This window comes from Gopherus flavomarginatus, chromosome 4 (assembly GCF_025201925.1).
Source record: "Gopherus flavomarginatus isolate rGopFla2 chromosome 4, rGopFla2.mat.asm, whole genome shotgun sequence".
NCBI lineage: Eukaryota > Metazoa > Chordata > Testudines > Testudinidae > Gopherus > Gopherus flavomarginatus.
In genome coordinates this window covers 162927864-162947390 of record NC_066620.1, presented here as the reverse complement: position 1 = coordinate 162947390, position 19527 = coordinate 162927864, and the positions used below count along the sequence as shown (strand labels likewise).

At 37.1% G+C, this 19527-nt stretch overlaps 1 protein-coding gene across 1 annotated transcript in view; it reads left to right on the top strand.

Moving 5' to 3' along the window:
• Window positions 1-19527, top strand: part of ADGRB3 (adhesion G protein-coupled receptor B3) — a 636306-nt gene that overhangs the window by 271061 nt on the left and 345718 nt on the right. Inside the window, exon 3 of the mRNA XM_050951631.1 lies at window positions 14766-14876. Within this exon, the coding sequence (XP_050807588.1) occupies window positions 14766-14876 (111 nt within the window). The remainder of the gene's footprint in view (window positions 1-14765; window positions 14877-19527) is intronic.

The window sequence follows — 19527 nt, the reverse complement described above, 5'->3', positions numbered from 1 at the left end:
TCATCCGTGAACATGCGGAGGGTGCAATCTATCCCATCGTCCAGATCAGGGGTCAGCAATCTCTGGCTCGCGGCTCGCCAGGGTAAGCACCAAGCCAATGGGGATTACAGGAAGCGGCGCGGGTGAGGGATGTGCTGGCTGTGGCTTTCTGCCACCCAGATTGGCCTGGGACGGCGAACCGCGGCCAATGGGAGCTGTGGTCCGCCGAACCTGCCGACACAGTAGGTAAACAAACTGGCCCGCCATGCCAGGGTGCTTACTCTGGCAAGCCACATGCCAGAGGTTGCCGACCCCTGGTCGAGATCATTAATAAAGATGTTGAACAAAATTGCCCCCAGGACCCACCCCTGGGGCACGCCACTTGATACTGGCTGCCAACTAGACATCAAGTCATTGATCACTATCTCTTGAATCTGACAATCTAGCCAGCTTTCTATCCACTTTATAGTCCATTTATCCAATCCATACTTTTTTAACTTCCTGGCAAGAATACTGTGGGAGACCTTATCAAAAGCTTTGTTAAAATCAAGATATATCACATCCACTGCTTTCCCCATATCCACGGAGCCAGTTATCTCATCACAGAAGGCAATCGGGTTGGTCAGACATGACTTGCCTTTGCTGAATCCTTGTTGACTGTTCCTGATCACCTTTCTCTCCTGCAAGTGCTTCAAAATGGTTTCCTTGAGCACCTGCTCCATGATTTTTCCGGGGCCTGAGGTGAGGCTGACCGGTCTGTAATTCCCCGGATTCTCCTTCTTCCCTTTCTTAAAGATTGTACTATATTTTCCTTTTTCCAATTGTCCGGGACCTCCCCGATCTCCACAAGTTTTCAAAAGATAATGGCCAATGGCTCTGCAATCACAACAGCCAATTCCCTCAGCACCCTCAGGTGCATTACATTTGAACCCATGGACTTGTGCATGTCCAGCTTTTCTAAATAATCCTTAACCTGTTCTTTCACCACTGAGTGCTGCTCACCTCCTCCCCATACAGTGTTGCCCAGGACAGCAGTGTGCGAGCTGACCTTGTCTGTGAAGACTGAGGCAAAAAAAGCATCTAGTACTTCAGCTTTTTCCACAACATCTGTCATTAAGGATCCCACACTTTCCCTGACCTTTTTCTGTTGCTAATATATCTGTAGAAACCCTTCTTGTTACCCTTCACATCCCTTGCTAGCTGCAACTCCAGTTGTGTTTTGGCCTTCCTGATTACACCCTTGCATGCTTGAGCAATATTTTTATACTCCTTCCTAGTTATCCGACCAAATTTCCACTTCTTGTAAGCTTCGTTTTTATGTTTAAGCTCACCAAAGATTTCAGTGTTAAGCCAAGCTTGTTGCCTGCCATATTTACTATTCTTTCTGCACATCAGGATGGTTTGTTCCTGCACCCTCAGTAAGGCTTCTTTAAAATACAGCCAGCTTTCCTGGACTCCTTCTCCCCTCATATTCCCTTCCATTCCCTTCTCTTCCAATTATTCCAATATTCCCTTCTCTTCCATTCCTGTTCCCTTCCATTAGTTTTGCCTGGGTATTACTGCTGGAGTTACGTTTTAGTTGTGCCAAACCTGGCATTTTTAGTCCTTTCTTTCCAGAGCTTCTCACTCTGCCAGCCTAGTTTTTTGCAGTCAGATCTGGTCCTTCTTGCATATACCAGCAAACTTGCTGAGTCCTGCCATAGATGTGGGATAGGAAGAATACTGCCTGACATTTCCAAATAATTTGAAAGGCCCTTCCCCTTAATGCCAAGTGACTCTCTCATGGAATTATAAAAATCATCTATACATACATGCAGTATTGAAATATATATGCAGATGACTACATTAAAAATTGGTATAATAATGAAAATAGTAAATGGGCAACAGCACTAAAATATTTTCCCCTGGTTAGTTTTTTACTTAGAATATGATAATATTTGCCCTTTACTAAGCAGCAAATCTAGCCCTTACCTCTGCAGGCATGGGGGTTCAATGGAATACCATTTGGACAAGCTATAAGGTTTCAAAAATTCTAGATGTAAAAGATAGATGTACATTTGTGGATATAAATGAGAGGCAACATGGTTTGATGGACAGAGCATGGAGTTAGGAGCCAGACCCTCCTGAGTTATAATTCTGGCTCAACCTTTTGAGTCACTGTGTGCCACTGGATGAATCCTGGATTAACCTTTCTGGTCTGATTCTGCTTTCACTTACATAAATTTTACACTGGTGTAATTCCGTTGACTTCAATTTCTTTTCATTTGACTGGCACAAGTGAAATTAAGCCGTTTGTATCCAGACAGGGAGTAGGGTAGAGGAAATAGCACTTGTGTACTGTACTGATGGGAATAATCAGTGAGGTGAAAATTTATTAGTAAATAGTTGTGAAACATATTGGATAAGTAAAGTGCTTTATAAGTGCTAATTATTATTACAAACATGGGGGCTGCTTGCATTTAGTTTTCGGGTTGCTTTTTAGAAGGCATCTGTTACATAAAAAAATACCTCTTAATGTCCTTTAGGAGTTTCTAATATTCAAAATTTGCAAATTAAGTGGAGGGCATGCATGGAAACATCTTTTCTGTGGCCTAAACTTCTTACATTGCTGCCATGTAGCAGCAGCCTATTTCCCAGCGTTAGATCATATTCGCCCAGACTTTCCTTTAGATTTTTAGAAATATTATACATATGTTGGAATGAGGCCATTCATATATCCACGTCTTATGTGGATGTGCTCTGTAATGATCCTGGGAAACAAGCAGCTGTGTCTGAGGATGTAATAACTTATAACTCAATGCATACGAGTTCATTCAGTCTTAGCAGGCCTGCTGCAGCAGTAGTTAGAAACACGGTATTAAAACTAACCAAACATTTATTTCGAATCCTGGGGTCACTTGCATGGTTTCTAGTGGAATTTAACATCAATATGTCAAGCAAATAGCTACTTTTTTAACCCAAATTGTATTTTCATTTGCAAAGAAATTATTTTATAAACACAATTTTTTATAACTACTTTATTTCCTCTGTGGATATGGTTGAACTCAGTCTGAAATAGCAAATGTCCAGAAGGATTTTTTTTCTTAATTTGTTCTCAGAGCCAACTCATGATGATTAGCCTTGGTTTGCATGTGTCAGGTCAGGGCTCAGTTTCATAACATGTTCTGCTTCTGAGCTAGCAGAAAATAGAAGTGCCACAGAGTGTAGTGCTGCTTCTGGGAAATGGAACCTTGTGTGTTTCAACACTGGCTTTTTTTGGTTACTTAGCATGTGAGTGGAATTGAGGAACTAATTCATAGTGCATTATTTCTATAGTGAATTTAGCTTGTATTTCTGTTTGTGAAATTTTAGCTACCAACTTATAGTTTTATCAAAAATGAATTCACTATTTGAAGTTATTTGTTGAATTCTCTTTGAAAAACATGAATCTAGTAATCATTGATCAACATTTTATTGTGAGTGTTTGATTTTCAAAATACATCACGGGTTGGTAGTTTTGACTAGACATTTGTTGCATAGTTTTGATTTTGATTTCTGATTAAATAATTCATGCAACATGGTAACCCATACAATTAGGTCTCTAGAGAATCATATTTATCAATTCAATATTTTCTTACCTTAAATATTCCATTATGTTTGCTTAAATCCAATTTTTCTGAGAACATACATTCCAAGTGATCCAGGTGTTAGACTATTTGTGTATAGCAAACACACAAGAGGTATAAACACAACTTGAAGCAAATTCAGTTTTTTATTTGAGAGCATTCTGACATAAATAAAAAAATATTTGCTCAGCTTCTATGCTGAGCTTCTTTGTCAGTCTACTCTTATTCAGCCCTTCCTGGCTAGAAGAGAGAGGTTATGAAGTAAGAATGTTATGGATGTATGTGTGTATGTGCATATGCGGTCACTTGTAGAGAGAATGGGAAGATGGAGGGATCATTATTAATTACTGTTGAGAAAAGAAAAACTTTCAGAAAAAGCAAATGGGCCCTCCAAAGTTATAAACCACTACTAAAATGAGCTATGATGTATATACCAGGTGATCTTTATAATGCTGAATTAAGAATATGTAAAATCTAGGGCTGTCAAGAGATTTAAAAAGTTAATGATGATTAATCAGACAAAAAAATTAATCACGATTAATCATGTGATTTAATCGCGATGCTAAACAATAATAGAATACCATTTATTTAAATATTTTTGGATGTTTTCTACATTTTCAAATATATTGATTTCAATTACAATACAGAATACAAAGTGTGCAGTGCTCACTTTATATTTATTTTTATTACAAATATTTATGATGTGAAAACAAAAGAAATAGTATTTTTCAATTCACCTAATAAAAGTACTGTAGTGCATTCTCTTTATTATGGAAGATGAACTTACAAATGTAGAATTATGTACAAAAAACTGCGTTAAAAAAATTTAAAACTTTAGAGCAAACAAGTCCACTCTGTCCTACTTCTTGTTCAGCCAATCACTCAGACAAACAAATTTGTTTACAATTGCTGGAGGTAATGCTGCCCAATTCTTGTTTACAATGTCATTTCTAAGTGAAAATAGGCATTCACTTAGCACTTTTGTAACCAGTGTCGCAAGATATTTACATGCCAGATGCACTAAAGATTCATATGTTCATTCATGCTTCAACCACCTTCCAGGGGACATGCGTCCATGCTGATGATGGGTTCTGTTTGATAAGATCCAAAGCAGTGCAGACCGACGCATATTCACTTTCCTCATCTGAGTTAGATGCCACAAGCAGAAGGTTGATTTTCTATTTTGATGGTTTGGGTTTTGTAGTTTCCGCATCGGAGTGTTGCTATCTTTAGAAATCTCACATTGGTACCTTCTTTGCATTTTGTCAAATCTGCAGTGAAAGTGTTCTTAAAATGAACAACATGTCATCTGAGACTGCTATTACATGAAATATATGGCAGAATGCAGGTAAAACAGAGCAGGGGACGTACAATTCTCCCCCAAGGAATTCAGTCACAAATTTAATTAATGCATTATTTTTAATGAGTGTAATCAGCATGGAAGCATGTCCTCTGGAACGATGGCCAAAGCGTGAAGAGGCATACGAATGTTTAGCATATCTGGCATGTAAATACCTTGCAATGATGGATACAAAAGTGTCGTGCAAATGCCTGTTCTCACTTTAGGGTGACATTATAAATAAGAAGAGGGCAGCATTATCTCCTGTAAATGTAAACAAACTTGTTCATCTTAGCAATTGGCTGAACAAGAAGTAGGACTGAGTGGACTTGTAGGCTCTGAAGTTTTACATTGTTTTGTTTTTGTGTGCAGTTATGTAACAAAAAAAACCCTACATTTGTAGGTTTCACTTTCACGACAAAGAGATTGCACTAGAGTACTTGTATGAGGTGAATTGAAAAATACAATTTTTTTATCATTTTTACAGTGCACATATTTATAATAAAAATAATATACACTTTGATTTCAATTTCAATGCACAATACAATATATATGAAAATGTAGAAAAACATTCAAAATATTTAATAAATTTCAATTGGTATTCTATTGGTTAACAGTGCGATTAAAACGTATGATTATTACGATTAATTTTTTTGAGTTAACTGTAGTTAATCGACAGCCCTAATATAAATTAAAGCATGGGGAAACTTCTTTCTTACAAGGTACTTCTATTGCTACGCATGCTATTACAAGTTGCTTTTGGCTTACTTTAGATCTGTCTTTGGTTATTTTTGTGTTTTACCATACTAAAATTGGGATCTAATAAAAACTAATGCTGTACTTGATCAGTGATATCTCGTGTTCCTCCCTCTTCCCAACCTCTCAGACTTAGCACTTAATTGTTCTATTTCATTGATACATTGTGATATCTCATGAGGTGGCCATGTCTTGAGAATATCTGTTTCACCAGGATCTATACAATACTTTGTTTTATAATTCAGCAATATTTCATTTCTTAATGGACCTGCAGTGAAAGAGTAGTAGTATTAATCCAGCAATGGTTTTTAAGAGCTAATGGGTTCACCATGCAATTTGAGGTGTACAAGTTCTTGAACCGTTGTATCAACTACTGATGTATGATGAATGCATACCCCATATAATTATTCCTTTTTTTAAATAATTTTATGAAGGTCTGTGTATCTGTGTCTTTATCTGAGGGGCAAGACTGAAGGTCTTGTGGTGGTCTCTAATTATTTATACATTTTTAATACAGTTTTTTTTCCTGATCAAAATATGAAGTTGTATTCTGATATCAAAATATGAGTGTGTATTCTAAAATCAAACACACAATTTTGGTAGCACACATCCTATTACAGTAATGCTAACCAGAGTTGAAAGAGTTAAGCACAATGTATGGACTTGAGAATAAAATTTCCAGACTAGAGAAATGCATAGAGAGAATGATATATATCCTTCATGCAAATGCGGGCATATTGATTGTCAAAAATACTGGTACATGTACCATCCTGACATTCCTTAAAGTGAAGGTGCAGTACAATGCACAAAATATAGAATACACCTTATCATTTAAATTTATTATAACTGAAAAAATATCCAAACACTTTGTGAATAGGTTTCAGTAATAACTTCCTATTGCATGCAAACTTTACATAACGTGCTTTGTTTTTAACATCTGTGAAAAGATTGTATAAAATTTAAGAAATTGCCTGGTGTCTTAAGGACCTAAGTTTCATGTTCAAAAATGGATGTGAACATCAGTGGTACTTAGGAGCATAAGTGCCTAAGTCAACTTTGAAATGGGACTTCGACACATAACCCAGTTAGGTATTTTTGAAACTTGTACCTTTTTTGTCTTTTCAGGTTTTAATATTTCTAACATCTGATATCTAGTTCAGAGTAACTCTAGGATATTTTGTTGGCAGTGTTGTTATAGCCACATTGGTCCCAAGGTGGGTGATATAATATCGTTTATTGGGCCAACTTCTGTTGCTGAAAAAGACAAACTTTTGAGCTGCACAGATCTCTTCTTCAGGTTTCTCTAGGCTATTCTGTAAATTAGAAGAGATGATATAACTGTGTCAGTAAATTAACAGTTTCTGAGAATCCTTTATATGAAGTTAGGTCATGTCTTAATGGACATTGGCTTCCCATTTTTGATCATTATATTTATGATCTAAAAATATTATAGCACGGAATGCTAAAGATAGCAATCTGATTGTAAGTGTTCATCTAACTGTAAATTTTATTTGGTGTTGGACTGAAAAGAAGTATTCTAAAAGTGCCCACAGTACAGATTTTCACTATCATTAAAGTCCTCTTTGTGTAGACATGAATCATTAGGTATCTTTTTCCCATTATGTCCATAAAAACAACCCAGCAGAATCTGCCTTCACAATCCAAATCTAACTTTACCCTTTAGTGACAGAACTTATTCTATTTAACATTTAACTCTTTGAAAATAAAGGAAACATCACAAAAATAAATAAGTAAATACCACCACCACTGGTAGCAAAAAAACCTCACAGTGGATTGAATAGGTAGCCCTAAACTGAGTCCCTCTGGGTCAGAGTCAAGGCACACTGGCAGATTAATGCAGAGAACCTTGTGTTCTGGATAAAAATAGTGGTCAGTCTCCGGTACTGTCAATGTAAATCTATTTAATGAATATTAAATTCAGTTTTTAAAGTAAAAGTGAATGAATAAATAAAATCCTAATGACAGCTTTCCCGTCTCTGTTAGGAGAGGAAAGTATATATTGTTGCATGTGAGAATGTGGGGCTGGCTAAAGAGTCATTCGGGGTCAGTGATATGCATACTGATAACGTCAGAAGCCTTGCTTACCTCCGGGAGGATAGGTAAGACATCTGTGCTGTTATCTTCTTAAAAAAAAAATGACACTGGCTGGTCCACAATGTGAGTGTGTATATATTAAGCCAAATCCTGAAGACCCTTATTCAGAGCCAGATTGGGCTACCGATGTTATGTGCCTGAAAGGTGCCTTCCTTGTGTGGCTGTCACTGCTCCGATGAGAAAGAAGGGATTAATACCTCCATGGTACCATTCTTCAATTTTCTTGAGAGGCCACAGAATACTCTTTATTGAGTCCAGACCTGTACAGGGAGGAGGCAGGGTCTACTTGTGAAGTGCAGAAGTATTAGGTGGTGGCATACGGGAGACAAATAACCTCTGACTGGTTAAACAGAGATTCCCACAGAACTCCATTACAGCTTAGGGCTCTATTACTTCATTTATTATTAATTATTATTATTATATTATTATTTCATTATTTATTTATTATTTCAGCCTGCATGCCATGGTGGGGAAATCCTCCTTTACGGTGTTCCCAAGGGAAGCCATGATACGAGTCCCTAACAGCCTGGTTCCGGTGGAACTTCAGTGCTATAGAATGGAAGTGAGGAATGGTGCTCTAGAGATTTTACTCAGGCCCTATTTAGGAAAAAACCCTTTGAAATTAATGGGAATTTTGCTTTAGCAAGACCTTAATTTATTTGTTTGTTTGTTTTAATAATTGGAGATATACCTATCTCCTAGAACTGGAAGGGACCTTGAAAGATCATCGAGTCCAGCCCCCTGCCTTAACTAGCAGGACCAAGACCTGAGGGTCATTCTGTAACAAAAAAGCAGTGGAAAGAGCTACAATTCTCCAATTTATTGCAAAACTTTGTTGTGTAAATAAATACACATCCTGCCATCTAGTGACAAGAAATTTTTTTTTGTACTGACCAGCCGTGGGTGTGATTAGAAACACACGTTGCAAAGATTAATCCCACGCCAAAACCTGCAAATGCTGAACACTGTACTACTTTACTTATGGCAGAGTCTAGATAAGGGGCTACGGAAGAAGAAAATGTGCACAAACCTTTTCAAAGCTTCTTGCAGCCTGAAATAGACTGAATCTACTGAAATAAATAGAGCCCGGAAAATCTGTGGATATCCCCATTATGTCCATGAATATCTGTGGACCATGTTTAGAGATCGCAGATCAGATGTGGATAAAAATGTTCTATCCGTGCAGGGCTCTAGAAATAAATGAGTTGTTTTGCTGGAAAGTTCATGGTGCAATATGGCTTTTTATCCTGGCTCTTTCCACATTTCTCCACCTCATATCCCATTTTGCAGTTATTTTTGTGCACCTTCTGTGTAGGACCATATTTATGCTGGTGTGGGCTGCATTCTAAGCTGCTTGTGCATAGAATTTGAAGGTAGGTTTTGTAGAAAGTTAATAAATGTAAGCTCCTGGCAGCAAGAACTTTAGGATTTGGCCTTAAGTCCATACTAAGGAGGAAAGAGTAATTGCACTATTTACATTTTGGGATCATGAAGAAATAACGTAAGGGTGATACAATACCCTGGAGGGCACAGTAGAATGCCATGGCTGAGAAAACAAAATGACAGATTGCCTTTGAGAGTCAAGGGTCGCTTATTTATGAGGTGCTGATCACTTCCTGAGATTTGCTGCGCACCCTTTACTTTCCCTTGAGTTCAGTGAGAATTGGGCATGCTTTAGCACCTCACAGGATGAGGTTCTAAAAAAGTAACACTAGACTTCTCTGCATCACTTTTCCAGCTCAGCAGATCTTTCATATTGGAGTCACAGCTATTATGTCGAACAATGCCATATTTTCTTTTGTGAGCTGTCCATTTAACAATTCCATGATGCATATTATGTAGAGAGTAGCACACAGATAACAGTGAGAAATAAATCTATATTCTGGGGTTGACATAGTTGAAATCATGAGCGCAAAGCTCAAGTGATTTGTTATGTCATCTGATCTCCCAGATGTATGTGTAGCATGCTTGCAAAACTGCCTAAGCAGCCCAGGCATAAAATCTACTTGGCTGTCCTATACCTTAATTTTGATGATGATAGAAAAAAAATCTCATATATTATCCACCAGTCAGAAGGAAAATACTAGCCATTGGTGAGTAGAATTTTGCAAAGCTGTTATCTAGTTTTGTATTGCACAGTTTTCCTTCTTTGCATTTTTGTACTATTAACAAATGTTTTCTTCTTTGTTCCTACAGAGAGCACATGGCACATGGCACCTATAAATGCCTACATTGACGTCAAGATTTTAGCTTCTCACTTAAAAATATGAAATAAAAAGATTACTAAATAGGAATAAAAACTCCCATAACATATCATGAAAAGTAAAGGTAATGACAATGAGGCTGCAGATAAACAATTTAAAGTTAACACCTGCTCTGAAGCTTTCCCATATTCAAAAGCTGCTGTTATAATTTTTCGCTATCAAAAGTCATGGGACCATGTTATCACACTTTGGAGTTATAAATGAAAGAAAATTATCAAGCCACGTCCAGATTGATGGATCTGGATTTGATGTGGCTAAAACTGAGCTAATTCCTGGCCTTTTTACTTGTAATTGAGATGACATCACATTGCTGGGAGGTATTTAAATTTCAATGCATATGTAAAAGGTAATGCCAGCAGTGTGAAATACGTGTAGAGTGGCTATTCCTTAAGAACCTCTACAACAGGAGCCTGGAGCATGTTATGCTATGTTGTAGCCTAGGGTTTAGTAGATGTGATCTGTATGTTTATACATATACATTTCCTGACCTGGCAATGGTCTATTCACAGTCTTCAACAAACACAATTTCCGCTCCTGTATTTGTAGATTGTGGAGGCATTTCTGTATGGGATTGGTTCCAGACAGAATATGGGAGTATATTACCATTATAGTGCAAAACGTCAAAGCTTTTTGGGTGGTTTATACAGCATGGATTTAATCCAGAGCCAGTAAAAGGCAGCAGAAAGATTCTCATTAACTTCAGTGGGCTTTGGACCTGGTGATATATCTGTCCTCCTGGATGAGAGAAAGCCTTGTTTATGATTCAAGGCAACAGTTTAATGCAGTATTTTAATTCACATTAATAAATTATGACATGGTCAGAGCAGGAAAGGATCTCTCCATTACACTCGAGAACATTAGGAGGTATATCCAGCTGAAGAGCTTGTCAGAAACCTATATCCCCAAGGATTCATGGTCTCTGGGCTAGGAGACATATGTTCCTGCATAGCAACAAGACTTAGCCAAGAATAGCAAAAGTGAGCAAACTTCCCTTGCTCAGAAATGCAATTAAAAGTACCGGAAACATATTGCAGCATTCTGTGTGGAACCATCTCAGCCTGTAACTGTAGGATACCTCTGTGCCAGACAATGTCTAGCAATGTGGTACTACTCTATGACTATTCCCATTTCCCCACAAACAGCTCCCTCAAGCTAAGGTGAGATTTGGTAATATTTTAACAACACAGCAAGTATTAAAAGTTATATACTTATAATTAGATGGGAACTAGAAATGAAAGGAAACCATGTTATTTTAGTTAGTATTTTTTTTGTACTTCCAGGGGAACTTTTGGCAAAACAAAATGTTTAACAAGCTCTTATTTAAAATACATGATTGTAATATATACATAGACATTTTAGATATATACAGATATACACATAAATACTTTGGATCCCATTAAGAAAATGTACTTGTCGCTGATTTTCTTATGAGAAATCTGAATTTTAGTGAGGCAATTGTTGCCTTTTAAGTTCTCATTGATACTAGTACAATACACTTCATAGAATCATAGAATCATAGAATATCAGGGTTGGAAGGGACCTCAGGAGGCCATCCAGTCCAACCCCCTGCTCAGAGCAGAACCAATACCAACTAAATTGAGAACACTGTTATTGACACAAGATTTCAAATATACCACTCCATGCTCCCCTAAAAGCCTGATCCTACAAACAAACAACAGAGTGCTCCTCTATTGTGAGAAAGTAGTTTCATCACCTATGGCTTTCTAACAGGGGTGATTCAGGTTTAGTTAAACTTCGCTATCCTTGCTGAGCCTGCTACATCTCCAGGATCCCATGTTATTTGAGTAAACCACGCTACCATGCAGACCCAGCCCAAGTGTGCAAGACAACAATGCTAGGGAGTGGAAGGGGACCTTTACACACAGGAAGTTATAAGTGACACAAGTCCTCACCTCGTGGGCCAGGAGTGTGCAGCTTGCAAAGCTCGCTCCATATGTTGTTCATGTGCAGTATGTGGTTAAGTACCTCAACTAAATAGGCAAAATAAGAGGACTACATAAGTCTTGTGGTATATTTGACAAAATATATACAGAAAATATTGTATATTAGTTACAAGAGATACTACTGAGCATGACTGGTGCACTATAAATACACAACGTACTGTGGATAGACAAGTTAAAAACTAGCTAATGTGCATTCATCTGTAAATTAAAAGGAAAGTTTGCTGTTTATTGGAGAAAAAGAGAGATTTGGATAAAATTAGATGACTCCCGTCTGTATAAAGTGTTTTTTTCTCTGTTGCCATTCCTGGCCATGAATATCTCCATTGACATGAACACAGTTATACCAGTGTAATGCTGGTGTAACAAAGACAAAACTGAAGGCTGTTCTCCTTAAAGTTCTCTGATCTCTTCATTAGGGCTTAATTCTGCTAGATGCTGAGCAACAACTCCTGGAGGTGCTGAGAAATCTGTACTTGCAACTCTGAATGGTGCTCAACATTTTGCAGAACTGAGGCCAAAGCATTACCATTTCCCTGTATGCCTCTGGAATGCCTTCTTCTTGCAAAGGATTCCCATTGTTGCACTCATTTGGCAGGTTGAAAGATGGGTAAGCAGCATTTTGCAAGCATGTTGCCAGTATCGCTCAATACATGGGGTGGTGCTCAAGAAGCAAATATCTCTCTCCAGATAATCTTCAGATCACACTGTTTATTTCAGTTTAAATGGACATCCAGACTACATCTCCCCAAATTGTTTTAATAAAGATCCCATTGTTAATTTATATTAGAAAATATAAAATCACAAAGTGAATGATCAAGGTGCCCTTCCTTAAATTGGGGGGAATTTAAAATATATGTTAAATAATTTAATTATCTGTAATAAATATTTCTAGCTTTTAGCATATCATATATAATTCACAGAATATTTTATTAATTATATGTTTCATATATTCTCTTTAGAATACAAAATATGCTGTTACTCTCAAATGAATAGTTACATTTTTAATGTAAAAGAAGCTAATAAAAGAATATTTACAGAGACAAATACTGATTTTGAAATGCTATCTTGACAACTATTAGAAAAGGCCAAAAAATACCCATCCTCTTTACTGATTGGCTGTTGAAATTGTATGATTGTGATTTATTAATATTTTCTTAACACTAAAAATTGAGACAGTCTTGGTATGAGAATGAGATTTTTTTTTTAAATTACAGATAAATAATCTGTTTTATAGTAGCATTTAGCTCATATGTGGTGTTTTACAGACATTAACTCTGTAAAAGCCTTACCCACACCTTTTGGGGCTGGAAACTAAGTATTATCATCTCCCCCATTTTATAGATGAAGAGACTTAGGTTTCTGTTCTCTCTCTGCAAGTAACCTGCCTTCAGAGAAGCAACTCTGAATTTTTAAACTTCCAGAGTTTCATACACATTCTCACATTTCAGTAGAAAGAATTGCCTTCTTACCTCATGGATCACCTGCCTATGCCCCTGGCCTCCGAACCCCCACTGGGCTTGAGTGTAGAGCATCTGAGAGCAGAAGGCTTTTCTATGCACCTGTGAAGAAAAGAGGGGGACATGTTCCAGAGACAGAAATATCACTTACAGGGCACATGCAATCACAGAGGTCGCACTGGATGAATGAATTTGTCCAAAGCCAGAGAGCAGCATAGTGGCAGCATTGGGATTAAAAATCAAGAACTGTTGGCTTCAGCACTGAAGCTCATGTTATCCCACTGATTGTTATGCAGATGTCCCCTTTGAAATAAATGGGGAGTTCTGTTTAAAAATTGATGGCAAAATATAGCTCTAGATGTCACAGGGTATGTCTAAACTGCAAAATATAGCTCTAGACATCACCGGGTATGTCTACACTGCAGCTGGGAACGTGCTTCCGAGCCAGGTAGACAGACTCACTCTGACTGAAGCAGATCTAGCCCATGTCTGCCTACCACAATCAGGTGCACTCAAAATAGCAGTGCAGATGTTGCAATATGGATGGCAGGACAGGCTAGCTGCCAGAGTACAAGCCTTCCTGGCTCCTGGAGTCTATGCTCAGGTGGCTAGCCTGTGCCACTGTGTCCACACTGCTATTTTGAGTGTGCTAGCTGGAGCGGTGCTGGCATGTATCTGTTTACCTGTGCTGGGAGGCACGCTCTTAGCTGCAGTGTAGACATACCCCTAGAGTGTTTTCCAAAGCAATGAAGGGAACAAATACAACAGTTGTTGAAGTCTGTATAATAAGCAGTTTGTGGCCATTTTATTATGTGGCATTGGCACCATTGTCATGGAAAGCTGCTTGCCAGTCCATCAGTCTGAAGGATCAGTGCAGGAATGGGAGCTTTCTGCACAAGGAACTGGGCTGTGTCACAGAACAGCAATAATTAAGATGGTGGTGGTAATTTTCTGGTGGGGTTTGCACTGATTTAAAATAGAATGTAATGTCTCCATTTGAATAATTGTTTTTGTCTTGTAACATGCAGCTGAATTGTAGTACAAGTATCACTACATTGAATGTTTTTATTGTTTCTTACAATAAAGTCATGTTTAAAGTTTTGCAAACGTGAATTTAAGTATAGTTTTTAAAAGATGAGTATAGCAAAATAAGCTGATAATTGCCATAGTCATTTGAGCTTTACCAGCAATGTCCAGGTATGTTTAGGAACATATTGCATGAGACAGTATGTACCTTTGAGAAATGTCTACACACGAGCTTTCATAAACCTTTATTCTGTCTTTAGAATTTGGAATGATGGGAGATCATACAATTAAAAGTCAGCGACCTCGATCTGTTCATGAGAAAAGGGTCCCTCAGGAACAAGCTGATGCTGCTAAATTTATGGCACAAACTGGTAATACATTAGTTACATTTTTCTATTTACTGTTGTTAATTTTAGCAAAGCCACTGCATGTTCCATAATCTTTTACTGTATACCTGTCAGTTTTCTAAGCTGATATTTTTGAACCATTTATTTATTTATTTTTCCACCAGTTAAAGTCCATAAATAAAGTAGCTGAGAATTAGGTGGACCATATAAAAAACATGCACTGTGAATGTGGATACTGAATGATTTAATATGAACATGAGTTTATTAATAATTAAAGCAGGCTTACGCATGAAAGACTTAGTCCAGTTTTGAGATTAACTGTAGTTTACAGTGACCATAAAACAACGTTTTAAAAAAACAATGTTAAGGAAGTGTGTTAGAATTTTAATATAAATAGAACTGAAATCTAATCTCTGCTTTGAGCATTTATCATATTAATTAATTATTAGGAGACTTGAATGTGCATGTATTCAGCCCTTAGTGTCCTTGCCCCAACATAGACTCATAGACTCTAGGTCATAATACTATATTCTCTAGATTCCGGATTCATAATTGCTAAATATATAAATAGGTATGAATTTGATGTGCAAAGTATCTAACAGTTTTACATCTAAGCCATACACCTCTACCCCGACATAATGCAACCCGATATAACAAGAATTCGGATATAACGTGGTAAAACTGTGCTCGGGGGGGGCAGGGCTGCGCACTCCGGCTGATCAAAGCAAGTTCGATATAACGCGGTTTCGACTATAAGACAGTAAGATTTTTTGGCTCCCAAGGACAGCATTATATCGAGGTAGAGGTGTATTTTTCAACTTTATTTTAACAACTGCACCATCTTTGGATAAAGATACCAAAATATTACATAAAGAATCTACACCCTGCTCTTGTCTCTAAAAAGTCAGCATTTACCAACAATTAATATGCAACAGTATCTATGGATCCAATCCAGCTCCCTTTGAGGTCAAAAGAAAGGCTCCCATAGACTTCAGTAAAGGATGGATCAGGTCCTAAGTTACTAAAGTCCTGTCCTGTTCTAATTATAGGATAATAACAGTGCATCTCAGATACCACTGTGTTGTAACAGTTGGTATATGCTAACTCTTTGATGTGCCCACTTTACTGCATTCTAATAAATTACTGCATCAGAAACCTCGTGCCACATAAGCATTGTATGGATTTGAAACAATTTACATTGTATTCCATAGATACTAACCTAGAAGACTGTCTGCATCTTTCCTACATAATGCTTCAAGTTTAATATTCATTTTAGTAAATGAGCTATAATTACATTTAGTTCAGTTGCATGTTGACTTTCTTAGATATAGAGTGCTTTACACTTTTAACAGATTTTCAGAAGTCATATAGTAAGTAATGTAAACATAAATGTATAAAAATCAATAGTGATCCATTTTATAAAGATTTTAGAAGACAAAAAGTGCTGATCTCCCACCAGTACCTGGGACTGCTTTTATGCATGAACCCAATCGACAATACTGGAAGATGTCTGCAGTTATATGTCAGACATAAATGGAGAAATTATCTCAGAAGTTCCTCAGTTTCATACAATTTTTGTTTAGGCACAGGGAGAGCTTACATATTTATTTCAGACTGATGATGTCAGTTTCTTATTACTTAGACTAACCCTTTTGATTTAATGTTGTTAGTTGATTTCCTTTAAGTACCCTAAAAAATTCAGAATCTGTTTTAGCTTTTTATATAAATTAACTGTAAACCTATTACTGAACAGTAACCAGGGCTGGCTCTACAGTTTTCGCTGCCCCAAGCAGCATGCCGAATTGCCTCCACGGGCGGCGGGGCAGTCCGTGTGCCCTTAGGGCGGCAGGTGGGTTTCTGCGATGGCAGCAATTCGGCGGCAGCTTCTATGTTTAGCTGAAGCCACCTTGGAAACACGCCTGCCGCCCTAAAGGCACATGGACTACCTCCGCCGCCCACGGCAGCAATTTGGCACGCTGCTTGGGGGCAAAACAAGGGGGAGTGCCGCCCCTTACAGACTGCCGCCCCAAGCACCAGCTTGGAATGCTGGTGCCTGGAGCCAGCCCTGACAGTAACTATACATCCATTTGCAATTTTCTATGGTTTTTAAAGAAGTGCATTTCAAATGGACCACCAATACCCTCTACTCTGGAAATATGGTGACAACGAAGTGGGATATGAAAGTTCACAATTATACAGGCTTGGTTTCCAAGTTCTGTTTTGAAAGCATGAGAGATGTGTGCGCAGAGCATACAAATTCACATACCTAATTCTATGGACATATCTTTTGCATACTGTAGAGAACTCATTTTAAATAATACTGTGTTCTTTTTTAGAACAGTATTACTAATTTTCACCTTTTCATTTTGATTTTCCTTTGTAGTGATCATTTCATCTTTTCACTGTAATGTATTTATTTTCTTGTGACAAAACTAATGTGATATCTTCTTAAACAGAACCACAGGGATTTTCTAACATACTTCATAGATTTACTCATACACTAAGAAAACTAGTGGAGTTTTGAAAATGGAAATCATTTACATTTCTTTCGGTTTATATAATTTCTTGTTATTTTAGTCTTTTTAATTTTTTTATCTAATAAAGAATAATGAAAAATAACTATAGTTAAACTGTAAGCATACCATTTTCCTGCAATGAAAGGGCAAAGACACAGCAGAAGTAAAAATTGCATTCTAGGAAACGCATATTGTGCTGGAAAAATATGAGAAATGTTCAATACTGTTTTGAGAAGACTGGATCCAATCCCTTTGACACCAATAGAGTGTCAGGCCTACTATTCAGTACTAAAAAAAAGTGTTTCTCTGTGTATCTGTGTACAACATAAAAAAATTCAAATAAATAATTTCATAATTTAATTATCTTATATTTGTTATTTTTGTGTTCCTGAAATTATGCTTTGTTTAGATGTTATGGGATTTAGAATATATGAATGCAGGTAAGTGTTTCACAGATCAATGAGACATTCCAGACAGAATTTTCTCCTACAGGTCTAGCAACTCAGGAAAAGGAAGGATTGTTAGTTCGTTACCATTTAATTTGAGATCATAGATTTAACATGGTAGGTATAAAGTAACTAACAGCTAAAAAGAAAACAAAGCACAGTTCTTTTTTGTAATATTCAGAAGGAAAACAAACAAACAAAAAACCGAGAAGTGCAATCTGGGAGTCAAAACCTAGGCTTAATCTAGAAAACTTTTAATATATTTGATAATATAAAGCACATATTTTGCTAGCAATTACATAATGTGTCTCCCCCAAAAAAAAATTATCAAATATATCATGTTTCTTTCAGCAAGGATTAGTAAAAAGTAATATGATTCTGCAAAAGGAATGGAATATTTTGTGTTTGTATTTCCTAATCTCACAAAAATTGCTATTCCTTGTGCCTGAAATGTCATGTTACTCCTTAGGGCTTCGATCCAACAAGCACTTACACATGTGTAAATCTCTGAACATCTAAGTAGTCCCATTGCCTTCAAAGGGACTACTCACATGCTTAAAATTCAGCACATGCTTAAGTGTTTTCTGGATTGGGAGCCAAGATATATTGTTGTATGGTACATAGATTCTTCAAGGCTTTCAGTAAGCACTTTTCATCTTAAAACTCACTAAAAACAATCACATTCCTTAATACCAGGCTACTGCTTTTGTCTATTTCATTGTGAAGGTTAAAAACAACTTTTTTCCTATATAAGTTAGCCAATAGTTTTAATTTTTAATACTGCATTCTGCATTTTAATAGCAGTGCACTGTCACCAGGTCTGTGTGGGATAATGGGTAATTTGCATTCACTATATAAGACTGTTTTACATAATGAGGAACAAATTGAGAAGCATTGCTTTGACTTTTTGTGCTGTTTGACCTTTCATCTCAACCACTTTTACAAAGGCAAAGTCAAGTGTCAAAGCTGTAGGAAAAGAAAGAAACTAAAATGAAGGATTTGCCTGGAATAGAAGTGCAGATGCTACTACAATAAGTTCTTTTACTACATTCTTCACAGGGACTATAGTGGTATATTGTATAATACTAACTATTACAGTTACTGGTTGCCTATAGAATAGTCATACCTACTACATTACTTCCTCTGATCTCAACGCAAGTCATGTAACAGCCTAATCAAAATCATAAATGACACACGAGAGATTATTAAACAATAAAATGCTTAATTTTCTACTTGATCCTTGTAACAAAATGAGTGCAAAGCTTGCAAGATTCACATTTTGGAGCTTTCACACCTTCATAAACCTCATTGTTCATAGATGTTTTTGCAAAGTTATACAATTTTATGAAAGGCTAGAGGATTTGTATATTTTAATTATAAAGTGTTCTGGCTTGATACTGAATAAGTGGCACCTTGTGCTGTGTTTGGTTTCTGGGAAGCTTTGAATATCCTTACGATTCCTGTTTAATGGAGTAATGGAGACCAGACATGCGGCAAAAGTGATGGGCTTGCTTTGTGGAGAGAAAGGGGCAGGCCGGATGCCCTGCTACAAGAGCATGGTTTCTAGACAAATCACTATATGGTATTTACAGTACTCAAGGAAGACACTATCTGAGTCTTCCTGGCTGCAGAGTTTTCGTGATTGCTGCTGTGGGCAAAACCTTGGAAGAATAGATAAAGATACAGGGATGCAAACAGGATTTTAAATTTTTA